Source organism: Balearica regulorum, chromosome 1 (assembly GCF_011004875.1).
Source record: "Balearica regulorum gibbericeps isolate bBalReg1 chromosome 1, bBalReg1.pri, whole genome shotgun sequence".
NCBI classification, from domain to species: Eukaryota; Metazoa; Chordata; class Aves; order Gruiformes; family Gruidae; genus Balearica; species Balearica regulorum.
The window spans coordinates 76,842,538-76,862,368 of record NC_046184.1 but is presented as its reverse complement, the minus strand read 5'-3'; the positions used below and the strand labels follow the sequence as shown (position 1 = coordinate 76,862,368).

Genomic DNA, 19,831 nt, shown 5'->3' with positions numbered 1-19,831 from the left:
GGCGTTGTCACTAACAGATTGCAAAAAGTAACTTGAGCAGATCCTTGTCCCCAGTATTTCTACCTCTTATTCACAGTCTTGGAATTATGTTGTATCCTAAATTACAGTGGATGGTTTTATAGTAGTGATGTCCAGCAACTTTTTCTATTCCATGTGAAAAGCCAGAAGATTGGTAACTAGCCCTTTCAGGAAAGAAAGATCTGTTAGTAAGCCATTAGTGATGAGTTTTAGCAGCAGTATATACAACCGGAGCTCTGTGGTGTGATCTGGTTACTTATTGGTTTATAGTTTTAATTTGAAGTACTGCTTTTGACTGTTAAAGTTGTTAAGGGACATTGCTACTAGAGGATGCTGAAATGTGATCATCTATAACATAATTGATAGGTTTGTTAGAGTATCAAGAATCCCAGTGAGACAGAAAGGTTTGCTGTTTGTGTACATATAGGTGTACTGTCCACCCATATAATGAGGATGTGGTCTTCATTGATTTGCTGTTGCTAAGAAATGAATACCAGGGGAATATATTTGTAATTTGGGAGCACATTTTTTCACCTCAGCTACTTGCCTTACCCCATCAGTAATTTCACTGATTTCAAGGCACTGTAAGTAAGGGTTTGATTTTCAAATCTTAAAAATGAAGCTGATGGAATCTGAACTGATTTCTTAGGGTGGAACCCCGAGTGCAAACTAAAGCCAGTAAGTAATTATTCACTTCTCATTTCTTTTATACTTTTGCTTTACGTTTAGATTTTGTGGGTAAAATTCTGATGCCATTGAAGTTAATGGCAGTTTTGCCGTTGGCTTCAAAGCCTGTTTTAACTTCCATATTATGCCTCTCAGCGGTTATTTTTCTCAGCGGTGCACATTTACTTTTTTCACACTGTTACTATTATTTTCTGCTGTCATTACATCTCTTGGAACTAAGACAAGAGGGAGAACTAACTTGTAGCTGGCTGACACAATATTCAGGTTTTTCTTCTTTCAGGCCTAGAAGTTTAGAAGCTTGTGAATATAGCCAGCTAATCATCTGTCCACCAAAATAGGTGTGCCTTCACTCAGTAGCCTAATAAAAGATGTTTGAAATAGGCTAACCTCATGGAAAATGAGTGTGCCAGGTCTTTCATTTAAATCAAGAATCAACAGTGTTTTGTCTGTATTTAAAGTTTTTGCTTTTGCCAATTATGAGAATCACAGCTTTTCTTTCCATACGTTACTACATCTTATAGTTGTAGAAGGAAGTGCGACCCACATTTAACATAAAGTAAGTCTCAGAAACCAGAAGACAAAGAAAAAACCCTCCTAACTTTTCTTTTTCAATGATTTGTGATTCACTGAGGTGGAGGGTGGTCTATAGTTATGGAAAAAGAGACCTTATTTTCTTATAAGCTTTAGTGGGAAGAGAACACGAGTGCAAATTTTCTTGACTAGACTTCAATAGAAACTGGAATTGAAAAAAGGAAAGTATAGCGCATGTCGGGGGGGGGGCGGGTAGGATTTAAAGGGTAAAATGAGGAGAAGTTAAAATGATGCAATGAATTCAATACTATTTAGTGATTCTTCGAAGTAGTTGTCCAGACTCTTGTGTGTCAGTGGATACAAATCTTTTAAAAAGAAAAGAAATGTTTCTTTAGAACAGACCATTAACTTAACATTTTTCTTATCAATCAGGAGTAGGGTGTAGTGAAATGTCAGCGTGTATATTTTTCTTTGTAAGTTTTTCCCGTTTTAAAATCTGACATGAATTACTTTACTCTTCTATATGGTTCATACGTTCCAGAAAAATTCTAAAATGCTCAAGAGGCTACAGAAGATGCTTATTCTCTTTTTCCCCAGAAGCAAGGCAAAATAGGTTCCTAGAGTATCACTGCACAATGAGCACAAGGAATCAGATCTAGAATGGTGACCAAAATAGCTTTTCTATGGCCTAAACGTACCTTAGCCCTTCAGGACTGGAAGTACATGGGTGCCCTGCTGGGAAGCTGGCTGTCACCCTCTCCTGGTCCTGCTGGGCTGTGGGATAATAACCTTGTGACAATATGAAGTTGCTGTTTGTGCAGGACTGAGTCTTGCCAGAACAGAACATCAGGCGAAATAGTTTCAGAGGTGATGCTCTGTTAAGTCAGGAGAGTTTTGATGGCAGATCTCCTGAAATAGCTCACATCGGTTCAAACCGCAGGAGGGCTTAGCCAGGATAGAATTGCTCCAGGGGAGATGGTCTAGCGTGCAGCGGTTGTGCTACACAGTCAAAGAGATAACAAATTACTTTCTCTGACACTGTCTGCAGCTCCTGTGTTCCCTCACTGAGACAGACAGGCACTATGACAGCAAGCCACAGCTTTCACGGTGCTCCTGTTCTCCTCCACCAGTCTGATACCTCCCTTCCTCAAAGTAACCAGGCACCAGACAAGGCTAAAGTAAAAGAAAAAGACCTTGTTTCAGCTGTGCTTTCTTCAGTTGAGGTTATGTTCTTCACCTTGTGCTGGGAAAGCTATAGCAGCTGAGGCCATTACTGTAAATTGGGTGGACACCACTAATACTGCATACAGTTATTGGGCTTTGTCAAGTTTGGGGTGTAAAGAATACAATTGCAGGGTTTCTTGTTTCATTTATGTTATATTACTGCATTATCAAATATGTTTAATATCATCTCTTCAATGATTGCTATACTTTGATTTCATTATTGCAGATGCCAGATTGAATGGGCCAGGAGCTACGTTACGTAACGGCCCAAACCACAGAGTAAATGATGCTAAATATCACTACGTGACTGCTGAAGAATGTCTCAATCAACTTAATGATAAGCTGAAGGAAGTCTATGGGGTAAATACACTGAGCCATGGTTTGCCTTTGGCAGTGAAGCTCATTGTTATTTTGATTCAAACATTTGTTTTAAAAGTTGGTTTGGAGGAGCTGTCAGGAAAGTGACTCTAAAAATTATGTTGGATTTCATGTGTTCTGTGTTCTCAGAAAATTCCAGTTCAAATACATTCAGTTTTCAAGGCAAAATCCTTTTTTTTTTTTTTTTTCCCTCCTAATTGTCTTCTCTGCAGCCTCTGCCAGGAAAATAAGATCGGAGTTATTTTTTCCCATCCTTTTGTGAGCATAGCTATTAAAGATTCTGTAATTAGAAAAGAATAACTCTGTACGACTCATTCATGGAACAGTCCATCTATATAATGAGAATGATCTTTCAAGAAGACATTCTTAGTCCTTAAAGTTTGCAACACAGTGATCTGAATCAAGACTTGTCTTCCAGCTTTTCTATGTTTGCTTATTGTTTTCTGTAATTACCATTAGAAAGTATTCCTTGAAATCCCACCATGGATTTGCACAGAGTAAGAGAGATCACATTTGACAAAGGAGAGAAGACGTAGTCGTTACCCTTTTGCTCAGTTCATCCCATCCCGTCTCTGTTCCCTGTGAGATTCCATTCAGGAAAGGGATCCTCTGTTCTAAGCAGCTTGGCCACCCCTAGCAAAGCTGATCATATTGATCAGCATTACTTCAGATTTCTGAAGAACTGCACCATTTTAAAGGTGTTTGAACATTTTGCGTCTATTTGAATGGGAAAAACTCTTCAGCTGGTAGATCAATTGCAGTAAAGTCTCTCTTCATTACAGGTTTTCTAAGGGTGTGCAAGGGTAGAAATGAGGTACCTCTCAGTATAGTACTGATGGAAAGTGGAGGTAAATTGGTAAATTTGTATGAGGGTGGCTTTTTGATGCTCCCTACTTTTCCTCAGTTCTGTACATGCTTGAGATGAAAGCAGTAAGACTGCAGTTTACTGCGGACTATCCCAAGTGTTTAGTAAGGCAGTACTATAAATGCTTTGTATTCTCAAACTGCGCTAAAATATTTGCCTGTTGTCAAAACAAGTCCAGAGCAAACATTTGTTATTTATGTTTAAAAATATGTAGTTGACGTGTTAAATATATTTAGTTAAATATTCCTTGTTAGGACACCTATTCTGCCTTCCGTGAAACAGACAGTAACCATGACGGTATCACCAACATGCTTAACTTCCGGCAATTCTTGGACAGCTTTCTCCTTCGTCTGAGAGACGAGGAATTCCAGCGCCTACTTGGTTTGTTGGGAATGAACCTGACCTCCACGTTAAATTACCGAGAATTCTGTCAACTGTTCCACACCCAAGAAACGAAGGAGGTACTTCCTCGGCTTGTGCCATCTCACAAATAAGAAAGAAAAAGTTGTGTAGTACCTACGGTAATCTGATGTGTTTACAGAAATGAATATGCTGTGTGAATATTTATATAGGGTATAATTGAAAAAAGATAGTATTAAAATATGTCTTTATCAAGCTGAAGTTGGGTAGCTTTACCAAGTTCTCAGTGATTTATGACTCCATTAAATCAGATACGGAATCCACCGCTAGCTTAAAATGCCAGAACTACCCCTGGGGACTGCTTAAATCTGTAAGGTCAAACATATATACTGGTGCCTGAGTTGGAGCCTTAGAGCTGAGCTAGCCTCCAAACTGGACAACTTTGCTGCATCTTCCAAGCATGCAGAATTGGGGACATGGTTTGGGAATCAGATGTCATTTTGGATTGAGGAGCAGCCAGAGTATTACCTGTCTGGCCCAGTGTCTGTCAGTTCTGAGAATAATATTGCTGTCAGCGTATGTGACTGCAGCCTGAAGCCTTGTGCTCCAGACCTTTATGCCGCTGGGGCACTGAGAGCAGATAAGATCAGGTGAGGTGCACAGGAGCACTGAGGCACTGTCGAGTGCGTGGAGGATCATTTCCTGCAAGAAGTGATGCTGCTTAAAACGTCTGGAATTTTAAAGTTTGAGCTTAACTTTAATGATAAATAGCATTTAGGCACTAAGAAAATAATTCTAAAAATCAGTGTGAAATTCTGTTTAACTATGCAAACAGAGATAAACTCATAAAAATAATGACAAGATACAGCAGGACTGAAAAAGCTCCTGATCAGAAGCTCATCTCTACTGTGGCAGTGAAGACGTGATATATACACATAGGCTTACTTCCCAGTTTTTATTTGTCTCTTACAGCATTACTGTTGGCTCTGATGTTAGTAATATTTATCTGCTTGGGTTGTTTTTCTTTTTTTGTGGACAACTGAGTGAATCAAGGACATCAGTCTAAAACAAGAAAGGAAACTGATGATGATTGACTCTTGCTAACAGTTGGAGTCTGAGACCAACGACTGTCGTGCTCTCATTTCTGTTTCAGTTTGGACTTAGCTAGAAATTCAAACATTTTGAATTTAGCTCCAGATTTTCCTCATTTCAAATACTATTACTATTTCAGAAGTCCAACAAGGAAAATATAGTGATTGAAAGCTTTAAGAGCACTTGCATTTTCCCAGCTAAGTTTTTAGATTATTTTTGTTGGTTGATTGTTTAGGCTTATGGAATCAAGCAGTAGGAATGGGGAAAACTCAGAAGGTTCCCAGGCACCTAAGGTAGATCAATGTGGCATTCAAGGCTGTCGAGGCCCAGAGCCCCGGGAGCTCAGAAGTGGCTGAGTTTGCAGTGTTGCAGTTCTCCAGGACCTAAGTTCTGGTTTGCACGTACCATGGGTGGTACAGGAACTCGTGGCAGGTCAGATGTATGTATGTGCCACATGTCGCCTGGTCTGCAGACCCAATATAGCTCTACCTCTTGTTTGAGAATCTTGGTCCAGGAAGCATATTCCTGGAGCGCGGCTGAACCAGTCTCTGAAGCCATATATCTGCAGCATTTCATTACAAAGCAATAACCGGAGGAGAAACAAGTGCTAGGACATAGCATGAGGTGGGCAGCTGTGTGTTAAGAGAAATGACCAGCCTTTCCTCATTTTTCCAACTAGAAGTGCTTAGAAAAGCTAAAGAGAATTGGGCACCAAAAGAAGGGCTGCTGCTCTTAGGCGAAGGAAGGCGCACTATTTCAAAGAATGGTGAGACGTAAGGTCCCCTCGATTCTCAGCTAGGTGTGTCCTTGCATGGCGCAGGGATTTAGTCAGCTCTCTGCGTAGTGTGACAGCTGTGCTGGATCCTAACCTGAGGCAGGCATATTCCCCTGCATGCTTGGATTCAACCAGAAGCACCAGGCCCCCAAAAGTTAGGCACTTGTAATGGTGATTGAATTTGCAAATGTGGGTCTTACTCCCCAGACTTACTAGTCATGCCTTGGTGACTCACAAAGATAGTTTTGATCTACGTTATTGACGTAAATCAAGGATAATCTTCCTGGAGTCACTCCAGGATATAATTGTTTCTGCGATAATTAACATTTCCTTCTATGCGTACAAATGATCCACGCTTGCTCTTGAGTTTGAGGGAGAATTGAACAACACTGATTTGAAAATAAATAGGGAATTACAAAATTTAAAATATCTTCGCTAACCTGCAGCTAGGGAAATAAGGCAGTATTTAAAGAATTAAGTTTACGCAGATGTGGAGTAAGTCTTTAATGGGTATCTTGGAAACTAGGAAACAAAACCATCACTACCATGAAGAACAACAAAAAGGAAAGAAACTTGTGGAGATTAAAGATCTCACTAACGTAAAACATAGTTAGTTGTTATTTTATTTTTTTGTCTTTTCTGAGAAGAAAACAGATAACGGATGCAGAGCTAGCTTGTGATCACGCTCATTACTACCTTGTTATCAAAGCAAGAACCAGATGGCATGACCTAGCAAGGGTAAGAAGAATGTTTTCTTTAAATAAATAAGCAGCACTAATAGATTTCAGAACATTATGCAATGTTGATCTTCAGATTCTATAAATATTCAGAGACCCTTGCAAAATAGCTCATTAATGATAAAAACTTACTATGTGATTAAAAAAAATCAAGTTTGAATAATATTCAATTGTTGTAATGTCGATTATGTAGTAGATGCTATCACAGTTATTTCTAAAACTTTCTTTATATTTTACTATTGTTGGTTTTATTTAATGTTTCTGTTGTAAGAGTAGCAATGGGCTTCATCTGAGGCCTGTTTGACTACATGCTGTACACAAACACACGCCTACTCCTACGCTGACACCCAGCGTCGCCCAGCACAACGAAGCGTTGATGGCGACGCTGACACCATCCACAGAGACTCTCACAAAACCATCTGTGGGGGGCCCACCCTGGCTGGACGCCCGGTGCCCCCCAAAGCTGCTCATTCACTGCCCTCCTCAGCTGGGCAGGGGAGAGAAAATGTAACGGAAGGCTCGTGGGTTGAGATAAGGGCAGGGAGAGATCACTCACCAATTACTGTCATGGGCAAAACAGACTCGACTTGGGGAAATTATTTTATTACCAATGAAATCAGAGTTGGGTAATGAGAACTAAACCCAAATCTTAAAACACCTCCCCCCACCCTCCCTTCTTCCCAGGCTCAACTTCACTCCCAATTTCTCTCCCTCCTCCCCACCAGCAGCACAGGGGGACGGGGAATGGGGGTCGTGGTCAGTTCATCACACGTTGTCCCTGCCGCTCCTTCCTCCTCAGGGGGAGGACTCCTCACACTCTGACCCTGCTCCAGCGTGGGGTCCCTCCCACGGGAGACAGTCCTCCACCAACTTCTCCAACGTGAGTCTTTCCCACAGGCTGCAGCTCTTCATGACCTTCTCCAGCGTGGGTCCCTTCCATGGGGTGCAGTCCTTCAGGAGCAGACTGCTCCAGTGTGGGTCCCCCACGGGGTCACAAGTCCTGCCAGCAAACCTGCTCCAGCGTGGGCTCCTCTCTGCATGGGGCCACAGGTCCTGCCAGGAGCCTGCTCCAGCGTGGGCTTCCCATGGGGTCACGAACTCCTTCAGACATCCACCTGCTCCAGTGTGGGGTCCTCCACGGGCTGCAGGTGGACATCTGCTCACCATCATCCTCCGTGGGCTGCAGGGGGCAGCCTGCCTCACCATGGTCTTCTCCAGGGGCTGCAAGGGAATCTCTGCTCCGGTGCCTGGAGCACCTCCTGCCCCTCCTTCTGCACTGACCTGGGTGTCTGCAGAGCTGTTCCTCTCACATCTTCTCACTTCTCTCTCTGGCTGTGATTGCTCTTGGCATTTTTTTTCCCCCTCCTTCTTAAATGTGTTATCCCAGAGGTGCTACCACTGTGGCTCATGGGCTCGGCCTTGGCCAGCGGCGGGTCTGTCTTGGAGCCGGCTGGCATTGGCTCTGTCGGACATGGGGGAAGCTCCTAACAGTTTCTCACAGAAGCCACCCCTGTAGCCCCCCGCTACCAAACCTTGCCACACAAACCCAATGCATTGTCCTATAAATTTTTTTTCCATCTTTTTATCTTTTTAACTCGTTGAATAGTTGCAATATTTGGACAACAGCGTAGCACATGGAAAAATGAATATAATTTTTTTCATTAAATGTTTATGTAAATCAGACAATAGTACTGCTAGTCTCAGTTTGCAAGATGAATTGTAAAAACCCCAACAAACCAAATCAACCAACCAAAACCCAAAGCAAAATCTAATTCATATGAGGTATAGAACAAGTAGGAGAGAAAAATCCATAGGTCTGTCATTTTCCAGTGCCTTCATCTTCCACTGGCACACTTCAGCAGTGGGCATACCCACAGCTGCACGCACTCTTCTCGTGCTCATATCCCCTGTGTTTGCTGTCAGTCAGAAACTTTCCATGCAGAGTACATCACCTAAACACCTGTGATGACAATCCCAATTCAAGCTTTCGAGTTGCACGTCCATAGCGGAAAGCAGGAAACAGTAAAAATCAAATGAAAAAACATTAAAAGATGAAATTCAGACATGCATGATTTTCTGTTTCTTTCTCAATTCCCATTAGTCATTAAGCTTATAGAGAGATCAAACGTTTTGTCAAACTTGTTGGTTCTTGTTAGTGATGATTTCTTTTACATTCCAGAATTTTCAGGAATTTGACAGTGAAGGAAACGGCATTATGCAGCCAAGGGACTTGAAGAAAGTCTTGTTCAGATTTGGCATTCCAATCACCCCGGAAGAATTTAAGCAGCTTTGGGCAAGGTATGACAACTCTAAATGATTAGCTTTTGCAATAATGTATCTTTTATAGGATTACAGAATCTTTGGTAGTGCAGCGAATGACAATAGATTTCACTGCACAAGAAATCTTTTGTTATGATTGTGACCTCAGATCATGACACTGTGTTACAGGAGGCTATGTCTTATCATACTAAGCTCAAGAATACAATTAGAACCATCAGTTTCCAATAGAGCTTTCTCTTGGCTTCAGTATTACTAATCCCTTTAATTTAACATGCATTTTCTTCTTGGACAGCACCATAGGTCACTGGTTAAATTAACTTGGTTTTAATCAATTTTGTTTATACACGCGAATGCCTACCTTAGTTTGTGATGGGTGAAAGTCAGTTCCAAGTGTCTCTGGTCAGCTGGGAACTGCAGACAAAACTTCCATCAAGGAGCTGTGTGGAGGATCTGCATCACATACCTGTTGGAAGGCAGTGCTACCAGCCTCTCCTTTCCAGAGCGCTAAATTTACTTACAGTAATTTCAACATAAATACAAGTTATTCAGTCAAAAGAAAAATGCTACATACCAAATATATAACAAAAGAAAGTAAGGTAATTTCATGCTGTGTAAAGATGGCAAGTAATATGAAATGTTTTTATAGACAAGTAATTTGTTGTGAAGAGGGGGAAAATACTTGTCTGCCTTCGACAAAGAGGAGCTGTGCTATAAACTGTGTTTGAAATGGCATAGATGTCAGCTGCATGTGACATTAGATAAAAAGCTACCTTCATTACAGGTCTATTTAAAAAAATAATCACTCTCTAACATATAGAACCCGAGTGTATTGCATTTTTGTTTCAAACTGCATTAACTAGATAGTTTTTTCTTAGCACTGATTCATCTCTGAATTATTTTCTACTCCATTAGACTTTACTTTCCATTCTTATTCCTTATGGATGCCGTGGCACATTGAAGAGTTTCCTTTTCATGCAGTTATCTGCTGCACAACTTCACTCCCGTCAGCCACTCCTTTTATAGAATAGCTAAAATCTCTTACGTGCCTGATATGTCTGTAACTTGAATAAAGGAATTAGAGTGAAGCTGAGGCTAAATTAGGCATTACCATGCGTCGGAGCACTGGCAGGGGGAGGAACTGCAGGGGAAAAAGCCTATGGAATGGTTTACACCTAAGAAAATACGAAAAGTGTTTATGAAGCTAAACCTGTGTTTCAGAAGGATGATTGTAATTCTGAGCATCTCAGACTTGTGTGGCCAGTTTGAGACACTTCAGAATGAATTTTTAGGAGCCCCGTTCTCTGCATCTCAAGCCAGACACTGAAATGCAGCAATACTGAGAGCTGGAGAATACTCCTGACAATTTGGTCCTCAGGATAGTATTTTCAGAACCGACTCTGTGATTACAATGCATAAGCCTTATCTTTTGAGTCTCATATAAAGTCACTCATTCTCAGTGTGGTATGGCACCTCTATAAGGAAGGGAAGTCAGTGAGATTTAAGCTGTTAAGTCACTTAAGGACATCTGTAATGCCTTTCTAAGAAGACCACATGAATATTTAAAAAGAACATTTCTTTTTCAAGGTATGATACAGATGCAAAAGGATATCTTACTCACCAAGAATTTTTACAGAAACTGGGGATAGAGTTTGCACCCGCTGACACAGGGCTCAGCAGACACATCATGGGAGACAGCTCTGCACATTTGCAAGCACATTATAATAATCAACAAAAGAAGCATTCAAAGCTGGAAGAGCAGCAGAAACAGCAATCTAAAGCTCTGCATGTAAGAGAAATTAAAAAGCAGATCAAGTAAGTTATTTATGAGCTTAGCACATAACTTTCTATGTTTGTGTTTAGTTTGTTAAGATGACACTGTGTACAATACAAATGTAATTTCACAAAAAAAGAAAAATACCCAACAGAAAAGGAGTCTCAGAAGGTACTGGACCAAGCTTATCCATAGTGTTATTGCCTTGATTTGCTGGAGATAAGCCTAGCTCAGTGTGCACTGTGAGGCTTTTTTTTATAAATATTCTCCATGGCTTATATTACTTATTTTACAGACTTTATGGCAGCATCTATACTGACAAATCAGCATGTCCAGAGACATTCCCAGACTCGGTCATGTGTGCTGCTAGACTGCCAAAACAGTCCTCGTCATGCTTTGGCCTGTGTCAGCTCGTGTTTTCCCTGATCACTCCCAGCACAGTTTGGGAGCAAGAATGCCTCAAGGACCGTTCCTAACAGGCAGTTTGCAGGCAGCTGCTGCCTTTTGGCGGCTAAGAAGGTTCACTAGCAGAGACGTGCCAGCTGGCCTCTGCGCCCGGAGCACTCCCTGGCCGGCTTATTGGTATCGTCTCAGCTTGTGGTTCCAGTCCTAACGCTGCTGTCACCTCAGATCGAGGGAGAAGAGCAAGTGCAGTGTTTGTCACCCTGCAGGTCTCTTCTTCTCAGGCTGCTTTGGGCAACGTAGACTTAAAACTACCTGATTACACTCAACAGGGGCTTTTCTCGCAGCTGGAATGGCTGGGCGTGTAGGAGACAGTGGTCCCATATCCTACCTTGTCCCTTGGACGAGGGCCAAGTAGCAATCACAGTTGGTTTCACATCCCTCTAGTTAAATTGTTAGTAAATGGCTTTGCAGATGCAGCAAAAAACAGCCCTGACAAGGATGGACCCAGGCTCCGTATGACGGAAATAAGCATCTTGTCTCGAAGCAAGAGGAGTCTCTGCCTCAAACAAAATCAACACTCACAGAGTTAATAGGTCATTGCTCCTGAGAAGAGCATTTGACAAACAAATGACAAAATGCTATCCTGGTCAGAGTGGAGTCTAATGATCCATGCTTGCCCTAGTGAGTCAGCAGTGATTAGCCTGCTGCTGCTATAGGATTCCTGCACCTGCCAGCGGATTGAGGCAGCAGGAGAATCCTCTACCCCAGTACAGTGCTGTTAAAACTTTATATTTCTAGGCTGTGGATAGACACCACCTGGATGTTTATCATGTTTTCACTCTTCTCCTGAACCGTTTTTTTTGGGTTTGGTTTTTTTTTTATTTAGGAATGTAAACCCTCAGGAGCAAATAACATGTAAAAATATACCCCCAAGTGCACAGATTTGCTTTCTTTTGTGCTCAGAAAGTGTCTGGAAGTTGTAGGAACTAATAAATTATTATTGATAAGAATGATATTTCCCCATGACATTGTTGGTAAAGGTGATACACTCATAAACAAACAAGAGCAGCCTTGACTTGCAGATAAAGAGGCAGCTTGGGAAATCATTAGACCAAAAAACCCACAAAACACAGAGAGAAGTCTGTAAGCCAAGGCTTTTGCCTTTTTACCCTGCTTTTTTAAATTCTGTTTTTCAGTATCCCGAATAGGCTGCAGGAATCAAGGGCAAAACTGTCCTTTCTTTTCAGCATCACAACTCTCCCACCTGCATTGCAGCTCTCTGGCATAAACTGCACTTATGACACCCACAGGTATCAACGAGCGTTACACCTGTAAAAAATTGCATGATATGCAACAGAGATAGTTAGGCAGCTGCTGTGTTGTAGGCATTGCTTATTACTGTAACTGTCTGATGTGAAACTTAGGCCCTAATTGTCACATACTGGGCTCTTCCGCTCCATTTGTTGTACCAAACAGTTGTCTCTAGTCTTACACTTGGATGAAGACCTCTTTTGGTCAGGAACCTTCTATTTCCTTCCTGTTAGTGCAATGCCAAGTGCAAGGCGGTCCTGTCTCCAATGCTATAAATAAGAAGTAGCTCTGCAAGCAAGGAAGATGCTGTGCTGCAAGCAGAAATTATGCAGTGTGGCTCAAAGATGCAAATACTCGTCCTGAAGCAGCTGGAGAGTAATTAAATCAATGGGAAAGACATGCTGGGTAAAAATAAAATAGTCATGATGTGACATGCTGGCAGGTCCACATCATTTAGAATTACTTACTTTTGAGAACCTACCGTAACAAAAACTATGTATAGAGCTATGTATATGGCAACTAGGCACACAAATGCATACATATGAGTGCATCATGATTGCTTAACCATGATTTGGAGGAAAACAGAAATTGGCAGACAGGGAGAAGTATACGTGGATTCAGTTACCCGCTAGCAACCAGAGCCAAGTGTTTCTGGTTGAGGTGGAGCAGCCTTCTAATAGCTGGACATGGAATATTCTGCCCCCTGCACTGGGGCTGTCTCATCCTGGGCAATGACAGAGTTTGATTTCAGTCTGCAGATGGGATTTTTATATCCCTTTCAAAAATTAGGTTCTAATTGTTTGTCAGATTCTGGCTGCTCTTGATTTATATATGTAAGACATCCAGTTCTGTTCTTAATCTTTTGGAATTTCTAGCATCTGCAGCTTCCTTTGGGAATGAGTTCAAAGCTTAATCGCTCGTGGTCTGTAAACATGTGTCTTGTTATCAATTATTGCCACCTTTCAGTTCTCTTCTCATCTCCCCCACTTCCTCACCCGCCTCCTGGCCGGTGGGAGCAGTCCTGTGGTAGCAGTTCCTGTCTGGTTTTCTCTCTCGGAAAGTGCAAGAGGATTTGAATCCAGGCCTCTCAACTCCTCAGATTTCACGTAAGACCCCGGAAAGCCGTAAATGACTCTTAAGCCGTAGTCGTTGTCTGACGGATGAAATCCATCCGCGTGGTGGCTGTGAAGGCAGCGATCCAGCCGAGTGTCAGCCTTCCACTCCAGGACCACGTAAGACAGCTGAGATGCGGGAAGCACAGGTGGGCACCATGCCCTTCTACCCTAAAGGTCAGCATAAGGAGATCTGCTCTTGGTCAGGAAAACGGATGCAGTGGCTGCAAAACCTAACCCTGGTAAGCGACATGGGTCTCAGCCCCCACTTCAGTCTCAGTTGGTTGGAAAACTGATTCCTTTCACCTGTCAAATTCGGACTGGGAGGAGGCATGTGCCTGGGGTGTGAATTTGCTGGTTATAGGACCCACTTCAGCAGCACTGGGAGCAGCACCCACTGCCCATTCTGTGATCTTGCCTAAGCCCTCTCATTTCTGTTTGCACACTGGCTGCATCCAGCCTGTGCCCTTCCTTCTGGCTTTCTGCAAGGGCTGTGAACCTCACCCTAACAACTTTGGAGCAGTTTCAGTGCCCTGTGATTACACACTGTGAGGCAGACAAAAGCTCTGGACATCTTACAATTCAAAACATACTGCTGTGCACTTTTTTTTTTTTTTCTCCTTTTGCTTTTGTTGTAACTCACAGGAACAAATCGCCCAAATTAGAAACAGAGACTGAACAGTGGCTCTCCAGCTCTTCAAGAAAAATACAAAACATTTGCAAGAAAATATTATTTTTTGGCAATGTAACTTGATCTATAGTTTTAATCCTCATTTTCTCCATGCACATATTTACTGCTGTGAGTGGAATAATTACTGCTTGGAAATCTTTTATCAGTCCAAAAATGTTGAATGTCTCAATTTTCCAAAAATATGACTCTCAATAACTGTTTTGATTTTACTTCAGCCTTTACTTTCATTGGGAAGATTTAAGTGGAAGATGATAGTGGTGATGAAGAGTGGCACTGAAAGTAACATACAGTTGAAAAGGGTTCCAGAAATTTTCTGCAATGAGGGTACAATGTAGACCGTATCACACCAAAACACAACCTTGCAAGATGGAAGGAGCAGTCTTCTGGGGCTGGAGGAGGTCAATCTCTCACTAAAATCACAAACTACCCTTAGGGTGGTCAGCTGGTTTTGGCTTTTAGGCTGCTGTATCCTGCTTCCTAGGTGTGCATCCCTTGGTCTCTTGCTGGACCTCAGCACCCATCCTCCTCCACCATTGCCCCTTTGCAATCACTGTAAAGCCATGGGGTTTAAGCTGTGGTATATCAGAGTAACTCAAAACAAGCAAACCCTCTGTCAGGAGATTTTAGATTTGTGTCTCTGCTGGAAAGTCTGTAGGCTTCTGAACATAATAAAAGTTAAAACTCAGAGATGTAATTAGCAGATGTTGGATCTCTAGGGTCTCATATCTAAGAGGAGGTTGAAGGAGTCTGAGCTGGTTAGTCAGTAATTAGATACATGGAGATTCAAGACAGGAAAGCCAGCCTGAGTGCAATGCAAGTGCACTCTGACTGACGTGCACCCTCTGCAGCACGCTTCTATGCTCTTTCCAGCACACGTCTTTGAGTGTAAACCAAGCACCACATGGTAACAGGAGCAGAATGTGAAAAAGAGGAAGGAATCAACTAGAAAAAAAGAAATTTGAAAGTGAGAGAAAAGGTGATAGCTCTTTAGGGGCTTCTACAGACTCTAAACCACACTGGCAATATTGCAGTTTCCTTGAAAAGATTCACATCATGCTTTTGAAACCTATATGCAGTAGCTAGATTAATCATAAGGAAACTCACAACTATTTTCTGGAATATTACAGGAGTAGGAGCTATCAAAGCTTTTAATGGCATGAAACGAAGCCAGGGTGAGAGGGCAGCCCATGCAGCTACAGTTAAGTTAGTTGAAGGAATATTGCACTCCCAAAGAAACTTGAACTTTTGAAAGACACGGGTTTCGTATGAGAATGCAGAAGGAGGAATCCTTTGAAGAATTTTTAGCTGATCTTAAAATAATAGATCAGGCAAGTAGCTATGATGTTTTCAGAAATTCCATTTTAAGGGATCAGATAGCAATTGACATCAAAGATCTCAGGAAGGTCGGATCTAAAAAAAAAAAAAGTCAAGCTAGGATGGTCATAAGGGACAGTATGGAAATACCAGAAGGTGAGCAGGACATGCTGTCTGTCAGGAAAGGAAACTAGGAGAGCTTGGAAGATACCCTTCAGAGCTACCTGCAAGAAGCAGCCAAAGTGAAATATATGAGAATTCAGAGATTCACATTATGTTCAGGAGTTTAGAAATTCTGCAGCAGCTATAAGAAATACAGTTACTCTGTGAGACTTTGCAACTGGAAAAGCAGAAGCAAAAGAAAATACCCTCTATATCCCCAGATCTATGTGATGGTGAACAAACCAACAATACAACAAAACACCACACAGATATTCTATGCAAAAGCTGCACAAGGGGTCTGCAGACTAAGAATAAACACTTCAATTAAAACCTGGTCCTCAGTCAATGTTAGCTCCAAACACACTATAAAAAATCTGGCTCAGGAATCTCTACATATGATGAAAGACTATTGAAACTGAGGGTATCTACCAAGAACCTAATTCCTACTAAAGGATTCTGTCAAATTGAAAAGTGAAGCTAAATACAGCAGTTTAAGTTTATAGACAGAAAGAGCTAATATTTGGTGTAAAATATGCCTAGCCCTGGGCTTGGTTAAAGCAGTGAATCTGATGAAGGAACTATAAACACAGGAGATGAGTACCCAGAAATCTTTTGTGTCAGAGATAAAGTAGACACAGAATATAGAGCTGTATTCTCACATCAGTGTTTGCTGCTAGGAACATTCTTCTAGTTGTGAGAGAGAAGCTCATAAAGGAGCTAGATTATGTAGGAGTAATGGTGGGAAGTTCAAAAATGGAAGAGCCAATTAGCAACAAGAAGATCAAAATACAAGTCACTGAGATTGTCCTTACATCCAATGGGGCTAAGTACATGTTTCAGGACAGACACTGTCCTATAAAGGATACTTTAAGGTAAAAGGACTGCATATGTTTTTACAAACATAAATCAATTTTTACAAAAATTACAAATTCAGATTCTTCTGCTGGATCCAAGCATGACAGGAGTTTAACACTATGCATTTTTAGACCACTGTACAGGAGATTCTGTTTTCAAAGACTTCATTTAGGCTTAAAGTCCATTCTTGTGTTTTCACAGGAAAGCATAGGAAAAGCCAGTCACTTGAAGCAACTGTGGCTACTTGAATAGATACTGAAGATGTCAAGTAGAGAGAAAACCAGTAGGGAATCTGAAAAAAAGTATCCAAGAAGGCCTGAGAAGTAGGATTAGACAGAAATGCAAATATAAGGGCAGAGAAATAACATAAAAGATTAACTGTCAACAAGATAAAACAAAGTCATTACAAATATGCCTGCCACAAAGATAACAAGGGTGTCCAGAGGCCTGTTACCACATGAATGTTACATGAGAGTTCATATCACATCGGCAATCTGTGCAAGTAGCTTTTGAGTTACTACACAAAATGGACATACTGGGCCGTAAATCTGGGAAAAGAATTTCCATATTAAAGACATTAATAAAGACAATTCCTGGCCTTACCTATATTGGCACGAGAAGACAGACAAAGTCTTCAAAAGATGGCTTACAGGCAGTATTATTGAAAAAATAATCAATAGAAATGTGTGGCCTGTGTTTCTAGGGCGCTCGTCAACACCATGATTTGAGGCACAACTCTCTGATTGGAAGAAATGTCACATATTTGTTTATCAATCTGTTATGGTCAAAGCTGAGACAAACAACTTTGTAGGCAAAAGAAAGATCAACTTCCAGAATATAAAAACAGGGTGACTTTTTAGTGTAGGTTTTTTTTCAGGTAAAACCATTCAATTTGACAATAAAGTTTAAGTTAAGTTGGAGAAATAACTACTGATCAAAGGCATACTTTCTAGAGCATTCAAGGAGTTTGCTCCTGAAAACACAGAGAATGACATAACACCTTGAAATATAATTTTTTAAAAAATATTATCCTGTTTCTGGAGAAAGCGGGCTAGGTTTGGTGAGGCTGTACAGAAGATGACACAATGCAGAGAGTCATGAAGGTTACCACCTGTTGGGTAGCGAGGGCATTGCATACCAAGCCCATATAACCAATTCAGATTAGAGTTTTCTGTGTTTAGCAGCATACGCTTCAGATGTAATAGCATAGTGATGTAAATGTGTTATGATCTGACGTGCCTCACAGAATACAGGATGCTTACAAGACTGTGGAAAAATGTGAAAGATAAGACTGTATGTTGATTCATCTAAATCTGTTGTAAGTATCTGACTAGGGCATTAACCTCAAATTGCATTTGGATTGAATTTAACATTGGAATATGTTATAGCATACACTAATGCTCTATTTGTTTGGGTATGGAGTCCCAGAAATTTTGTCTAGCAACAGTGCCCTGTTCAGCAGCTCAAACCTGAAATTATTTGTAAGGAATGAAGGATATCCAGATATCCTGAATACAATGGTGAGCTGAGTTAAAACTGTTAAAAGACGGTTCAAGCAAGCTGTGAAACTGACTAGTGATCTGTACTTTCACTGAACTTGAGAAGAATATAATTGAAAAATGGTTTCTTGCCAGCTGAAACTTGGTTAAGCAGCGAGTCCCAGCACTCTCAATTTAGTCCATATAACAGTGGAAGGTACAGTGGGTCTGAAGCACATAATAAATTGCTAACAACCCACCTAAGTCATATCATAATTCAGATTTTTAAAGTAGGTGTTGCTGTTTGCATACACAATCGTATTTCCTGGGCCCTGAGGGCTGTGGGGAAATTGCTCTTTGATTATATGAAGTGCAAAGTCCAAAAGGACAAATTCTTAGGAGAAACAATTGGGAAGGAAAATGTATTGTTCTTGTAAAGGCTATACTGAACTTACAGATTCTTGAAAACAAATGGAAAACCAAGGATTCTGCAATACTGCGAGAGGAAAGAGAGCACCAGTAACTGCAGCTGAGATCAGACACCTCTGAGGACATTGATGAGAGTCTGAAAAGACTTATTGAGTATTTCTAAAATACATATGAGATTTAGCATGTCCCATGTTAGCCGTATAACAACTGAGTACACACTTGAGGGACAGGATGCCATCCAGAGGGACCTGGACAAGCTCAAGAAGTAGGCCCATGTGAACTTCATGAGGTTCAACAATGGCAAGTGCAAGGTTCTGCACCTGAGTCAGGGCAACCCCTGGTATGAATACAGGCTGGGGGATGAAGGAATTGAGAGCAGCCCTGAGGAGAAGGACTTGGGGGTACTAGTGGATGAAAAATGTGTGCTTGTAGCCCAGAAAGCCAACCATATTCTGAGCTGCATCAAAAGAAGCGTGACCAGCAGGTCGAGGGAAGCAATTCTCCCCCTCTACTTCACTCTGGTGATACCCCTGGAGTACTGCATCCAGCTCCAGAGCCCTCAGCACAGGAAAGACGTGGAGCTGTTGAAGCGAGTCCAGAGAAGGGCCACAAAAGTGATCAGAGGGCTGGAGCACCTCTCCTGTGAGGACAGGCTGAGAGAGTTGGGGTTGTTCAGCCTGGAGAAGAGAAGGCTCTGAGGAGACCTTATAGCAGCCGTCCAGTAATTAAAGGGGACTTATAAGAAAGATGGGGGCAAACTTTTTAGCAGGGCCTGTTGCAATAGGACAAGGGGTAATGGTTTTAAACTAAGGGAAGGTAGATTTAGAGTAGATAGAAGGAAGAATTTTTTTACAAAGAGGGTGGTGAAACACTGGAACAGGTTGCCCAGGGAGGTGGTAGATGCCCCATCCCTGAAAATATTCAAGGTTGGGTCAGACAGGGCTCTGAACAACCTGATCTAGTTTACAATGTCCCTGCTCACTGCAGGAGGTTTGGACTAGATGACTGTTAAAGGTCCCTTCCAACCCAAACTATTTTATGATTCTATGACCCTGTTCCTACAAAGGAAAAAAATATAAGGTTCGGGTGCTGGCTGACTGACGGTGGCTTAATAAGGAGCAGAGTGAACTGGTCTGAGCTGTTAGATCCACAGACAGACTTGGTGAGAGGCTGAGGCAGTGAACCATGCTTGATTATGTCAGTTACACTGTTGAACTGTGTTATCACCGTAATACGCCTTTTATACTACAAATCCTGACTCTCTAACGAACCCAGCCTCCATGCTCCGTACCCTAGGGCTGTCAGAAAGAGCAATCCCAGAGCTAATGGAGTGCAGCTGTAGGTATTAACCCAGAT

The 19,831-nt window shown here is 41.6% G+C and overlaps 1 protein-coding gene across 1 annotated transcript in view; it reads left to right on the top strand.

Annotated features, from left to right (window-relative positions):
- Positions 1–19,831, top strand: part of EFCAB6 (EF-hand calcium binding domain 6) — a 119,098-nt gene that overhangs the window by 67,687 nt on the left and 31,580 nt on the right. The window contains exons 18-24 of the mRNA XM_075742798.1: positions 2,687–2,820; positions 3,958–4,179; positions 4,523–4,713; positions 5,391–5,503; positions 6,541–6,668; positions 8,847–8,965; positions 10,532–10,759. Of these exons, the coding sequence (XP_075598913.1) occupies positions 2,687–2,820; positions 3,958–4,179; positions 4,523–4,713; positions 5,391–5,503; positions 6,541–6,668; positions 8,847–8,965; positions 10,532–10,759 (1,135 nt within the window). The remainder of the gene's footprint in view (positions 1–2,686; positions 2,821–3,957; positions 4,180–4,522; positions 4,714–5,390; positions 5,504–6,540; positions 6,669–8,846; positions 8,966–10,531; positions 10,760–19,831) is intronic.